Source organism: Cyprinodon variegatus, unplaced genomic scaffold, assembly GCF_000732505.1.
Source record: "Cyprinodon variegatus isolate N-32 unplaced genomic scaffold, C_variegatus-1.0 Scaffold971, whole genome shotgun sequence".
In the NCBI taxonomy this organism is placed as follows: domain Eukaryota; kingdom Metazoa; phylum Chordata; class Actinopteri; order Cyprinodontiformes; family Cyprinodontidae; genus Cyprinodon; species Cyprinodon variegatus.
In genome coordinates, this window is record NW_015151424.1 from 23,664 (window position 1) to 29,663 (window position 6,000).

Genomic DNA, 6,000 nt, shown 5'->3' on the forward strand with positions numbered 1-6,000 from the left:
CTTTGTACCTCGAGCTTTGTCTTAAAAGGCTGAGCTTAATTAGCTTTATTAGCTAGATATAGTGGAGGCTGATTCCTGAGTTGAAGATCAGTCACAGTAAAAACTAGTTTACCCAAATGTATGTAGTTTTTCCTTGAACCTTCTCTAAATATTGACTGTTTGACTTAAAGGATATAATGCAAAAAGAAAAGTTCAATAATTTGGGTAAATTGGAGATGAAAGATGGTTAAAAACTTTAAAAAGAAATGTACATTTATCCTGAAACAGAAAAGAACCCAAAGTAGAATAAAACAGGAGTATTTTGTCCCTGTCTGGGAGTGTGAATTAAAAGGGCCCTGCCCTTAGGGCAACAATGTGATCATTATGGGACAGTGACATAATCAATTCAGGAGCAGATAAAAACATAAACAGCCTTCTTCTTCTTTTGGTTGAACAACGGTTCAACCAAAGTGATAAAAAAAAGTAGATGATAAAAAAAAAAAGACTCCTAGAGGCTGAGATTAAAAATTTAGGACTGAGATTTAAAATTTAGGACTCAAAACTCAAAAGAAGTTTTGTCAAGAAAACAGGCATTAAATAAATCTACACATCATTTGCATATCTATGGAATTTGACACTGAGCTCGGTTACGATTGACCCAAGTGTGAACATACTTAAGGAATAAAAGGGGTTGTAAAATGGAACCTTGTGGCACACCACATCAGAAGAGGAATAGCAGAGGCGCCACTGAGTAAGAAAGAAAAAAGTTATGGCAATCGAGTACCTTCTATGGATGAGTACAGGAGGGAGAAGGAAGCCATGAGGCGGGTTTAAGCTGAGGAACAGAAGCTATGAGGGTAACTTACCCCTACCTATAGCTAGTTGGCTATCGTAGTGATGTACACAATAGGCTTAGGGTACAGGGCTATAACAGTTCAAGAAAATATCTTACTGTGTTATTATGCCATAATGAATATGATAAAGGTGTTGGCAAACACAAAAAAAGGGCTCTTAGAACCAAGTAACTACAACATGATTAAAAACTTTAATAATACAGATTTAGTGTTATGTTGGATCTAAATCAAGATTAGTTTATCTAAAAAAACATTTATTTTACTTTGTAGAAATGGAGCAGGTTTTAGATGGGTCTAAAATTTGATTAAAAAAGGATCAATGTGTTTTTTTTTTTTTAAACACTGCATGTTTGAAGGTTAAATGTAAAGTTCCTAAACTAAGACATGAGTTTATAGATGAGGACTAAGAATAATGAAACCTTTCTATCAGTTTGTTAAATGAACTCAAGGGGGGAGTTTGTAGAGTTCAGAGAAGTAACACTTTGTCCAATACAGAACAAGACAGTGGTTCTATTCAATATACAGCAAAAGAACGCTCTAATCTAGCATTGGTAGACATATCCAAAACAAGTCCTATAGATGCTAGTTTTGGAATAAAAAGGAGAGAAATTTCACACAAGTGGTGATTGAGGCAAATGTTATAACAAAGATAGGTGAATTTATATTAAAATGAATGGTACTAATTGACACCCTGATTCAATCCCTGGTGTTAATGATATTATTGGGAAGAAAATTTGAGATTTTAGGTATGGAACTGTTCAGCCAAGGCCCAGCTCTAGATATGGAATATATGATATGTACCACTACCAATAGAGTCCAGGATCTCATTGCAAGTGTTGTTGAAAAAAAAAAAAAAAGGACAGAGAGTCAACAGATGATAGATCTAGGTGTCCATAGGTGTCAGTAGGGATGCACCAATCCACATCTCTTTTCCACCTTCAATTTGATTCCAATAGTTCAATTTGGAAATCTGCAGACCCCAATACTTTTTCAATATCAGAGCTCTTTTGCTATATTATTGCTGAATTTGTTTTTAAGAGGCTGTCATGAACTCCTCAACTATGATATGAATAAATGCATACATGGATATCCCAAAAGGCAATTTGAGATAAGGAAGTGATAAAGACAGTCAGTTGTGTTAACAGGACAAATTCCATCCTGAAAACAAATATGTAACCATTGAAGTTCAAAATGATTTTACCTATCATATCACATATGACTTCAATTCTTAATAGATTTTGATTTGGAATATGCCTCTATGGATTGCCTCGATTCTTATCGATACCACTATTAATATCGGATTGATGCACCTTCACCCAAACATTGGTGGAGGTGAGAAAGCAATGAGGAAAACCTGTGAACACTTCTTTCCTGGCTGGACAGGGAGAGTGGAGAAATTTAGTAGGATGACTACAGAATAAAAGAAGGTCCAGAGTATCCCTGAAGTAATCTGTTGGTCAAATAACTGGTTGTGTAAGAATAAAAGAAGCTAAAGTTATAAAAACTCAGGTGCGTGAGTAAAATCATGAATACTGAAATCAATTTAAAAAGGCCTATAGTTTGGAATATATAAGGAAGATTTAAAAAAAATTATAATTTCACTAAAACCCTTATTAAAGTACAGTATGGATGAGGTCAATAACAAACATCTGCAGTTCAAAAGAAGAATGTGTTTGTGTGTACAGAGGTCTGCAGTCAAAACATTAAAAAATCATTAAAAACAAATTTACTTTAACTGGGGAATAGACTCTAAAAATGGCAAGTAAAATAAGTAATTTGGCAAAAAGAAGCACAAAAAAACAATACATTTTTCCCATCTCTTCTTTGTCTGTATAAATGTTTGGCACGTTTGAGCACGTTTTGCTATTCTATCATTAAACGAAAGAAATGGATAGATATATCAAACAGCAACATCAATATGAGCTGCAGCCCTAGTGCACAGTACCAGTACCAACACCACAGCAAGCCAAACATGAGGAGCAGAGGATAGAGCAGTCAATGGGAAGGGCTCTGAAAGCTCACTGTTTTCAGTCATGTTTCTGTCAAAGAAAGAGCATCAAGACAGTAAGAGTAGAAACCTTAGGCGGTACTGTCCCTCTTTCTGCATGCTACTAGTCAGATGACTACTAGCTAGAAAGAATAGTTTGGTTGTTAGAAAATATATAAATGCAAATTGCAGATTTAAGCCTTATGGCAGCAATAATAATTATTCAATATTATATATGGGGTGTGAAATTAAATAAATTTGATCATATTATGCTTTTACACCATATTATTAAATTCAATTCAATTCAGTTTATTTATATAGCGCCAATTCACAACACATATCATCTCAAGGCACTTTACAGTTCACCACATCATACAGTCAAATGATTCAAAATTTTCTATCCAAGGAAAACCAGTTGATTGCATTGACTCAAATGCAATCCCTCACACTAAGCATGCTTGTAGCGACAGTGGAGAGGAAAAACTCCCTATTATGTGACCAGGAAAACCCAAGCAGGTTTACTGAATGCCAAGGGGGAAATCTCTGGATAGTTTTCACTTTCAAAACCCAAAACAGGATTTTAGCTTAAAAAAAACACCTAATTAGTCCTCCACTAAAAACATCCACTTGTCTGACATTAATAACAATTTATATGTAATATCAAACCCCCACAATAAAACATTAGATAGAATGAATTGTTCATCTATGGTGTTATTTTATTTACTATATGAATGTAGCAATTAAATAACCCAATGCCAACAAATACAGATCAATTTAACAATATATGAAGGTGTTTGGAGCAAAACATTAATAATCATTTGGTTTGTGAGCAAGAATTAATATTTATCAAACAACAAACCTGACTGACTGGAATGACGTAAGTGTGTTATGACAGAAAAGCATTACAGTTGATTCAACTGCCAACAAGGCCATATAAACATGGCTTAAGTTGCACGGCATAATTCCTAGTTTATATTTAGCGTTATATTTGTGTTTATTATTATTATTTAACTCATTTCTGTGGAATTGACATCTGTTAAGAAAACATTGGGGGGAAAAAAAAAGAGGAGCTGATGGCTGATGTCTGTTAGCCGGCTAACAGTGACGCTGTTGTTGGGCCTAAAACCTTAAACACGACAATACTAAACTGACCGACACGTTTTGTCAAGCGAAATTGCATATATTTCCTCGTTTAATAAAAAGAAGGGGAAAAAAATAAGGTTGTAATAGTGTTTCAGTAAAGCAAGGTGGTATTCTCTCTTCCAAACAAACTGACATCCTGCTGTAATGACAGCTAGCTAGCTAGGTTTTAAAGAGTGAAAGCTGTATTTATTCCCAACAAATCAGGACTTTATAACATATTCACTTCTCATAATTCTTCTTGAATCATTTTTTAACTAAATACGAATTCCCTGGAATAAAACCCATCCGCATAAGGGTGAAGGAACGTAACGTTAGCTTAGGGTTGCACCCCTAAGCTAAGGAAGTCATAGCAAAATGAAAAATAGCAAGATGTCTCCTCAGGCATATTATTTAGTATCTCCCATAATTGCTCACAGGTTAAATATTAAACATTATGTAAAGTAAAAGGGGAATATATTTGATAAATAATATTTGACTTAGCACCGCCATGAAAGGGTTAAGGTTAGCTTACAGCCGTTAGCTCTATTAGCACTCCAAGTGACAGAGCAGCTCAATGTATTTTTTTTTTTTTTATACCAACCTTCCCTGGTTTATCCCCTGCTCTTTATCGTTGATGGCGGTGGTATAAATCCGTCTGTATCGTTCCGCAAGGGCTCGTCCTGAGAGCAAAAGCTGGTACCGAGTCCGACAATCCGACTGGGCTCCGAGAGCAGGGCAAGAACCCATCCCCGAACCGATGGTTGTGAGATCGGCTCCCGCTCCAGAATTTACCCTGACACCCAGCCCCATGGACGGCGATAAGGAAGGTAGAATCCCCCCTCCACCGGCGGCGGCGGCCGCTGCCGCACACATCATCGTTTAACAAAACAATGCATATATAACAGGTAACAATCCAGCCATCAGATGCGATTCCCTCAACGTCACATCATTTGCCCGCTCCGAGCTGCAAAATCCTCGTAATTAGCATCCAGTGTTCGGAGTTATCACAGACGCAGAAAAAAAAAAGACTGATGCGCAGTGTCAACACGGCGTTTCCGTCCCGGAGAGCAGACCTCCTCTAGCCCCAGGGAAAAGATTAAGCAGAACAGCAGAAATGAAAGTTCTCATGTGTAAAGCTGCAGTGTTTCGGTTTCATTCGTTCCTTGAATATTTCTTGACCCCAAAGAGGCAGCACCCTCAGCAGGGCTGCCATCTTAGCTCTGTCATCCCGCCCCTCCCAGACTCAGTCCTGCGTCGCCAGCATGCTGGGATATCATCAAAGCTTAAAACTATGGATGGATCTAACTTGGCAGCAATACTATCGATTTGCAAAACAAATTATCACTTGTGTAAATCATTTGGAGCATTAATGTTTATTGCAGGAAGCCTAATTAAATCCAAAGCGTAAAAACGCACACATTGCATAGATTTACAGACGGGTGTTTATTAATGTCGATTTAATAAGATCTGCAAAAACTAAAAAAAAAAAAAAAAATGTTTTTTTTTCAGAATAACAGAATAAAATAGGATATTTAATGACAATACCAGCACAGGTGTGGACATGTCCCCACCAATAATTTCAATACATAGACTTTGGCAATATGTTGGACAAATTTCTAAATTTGAAGGAGGATAATCACTAGTGTAGCTGAAAGAAAAAAATATCAATCCACAGTTTACTGGATGGATTGATGGATGAATGAAACTGAAATTTTGTGCATATAGGGAGGCATGATATATTGCTGTTTGCATCAGAATCGGCTGGTATTCATCCTTTTTTATATACATCAGTGTCTATCTATAAATACAAATGTCAGTGTATTTTGGGTCTTTTGTGTTCTCCACAATAGGAAAACAATTAATTCAATAAATATATGTTTGAACTCATTTTTGGAAAATACAAACCCCTTTGAAAGCGTTTGTGTTGAGTAACTGTAGGTCCATCGCCACCCTTAGAGTGTCCCCAACAACTTTCATCACAAAGTTACACACTTGAATAACAGTGTCTGATCTAATTAGTTATATATATATATATATATATATATATATATATATATA

The 6,000-nt window shown here is 36.1% G+C and overlaps 1 protein-coding gene across 1 annotated transcript in view; it reads right to left on the reverse strand.

Annotated features, from left to right (window-relative positions):
* LOC107100438 (E3 ubiquitin-protein ligase MYCBP2-like) overlaps positions 1-5,169 on the reverse strand; it is a 28,554-nt gene extending 23,385 nt beyond the window's left edge. Inside the window, exon 1 of the mRNA XM_015398905.1 lies at positions 4,544-5,169. Coding sequence (XP_015254391.1) covers positions 4,544-4,818 — 275 coding nt within the window. The 5' untranslated portion in view covers positions 4,819-5,169. The remainder of the gene's footprint in view (positions 1-4,543) is intronic.
* Between the last annotated feature and the right edge of the window lie 831 nt (positions 5,170-6,000).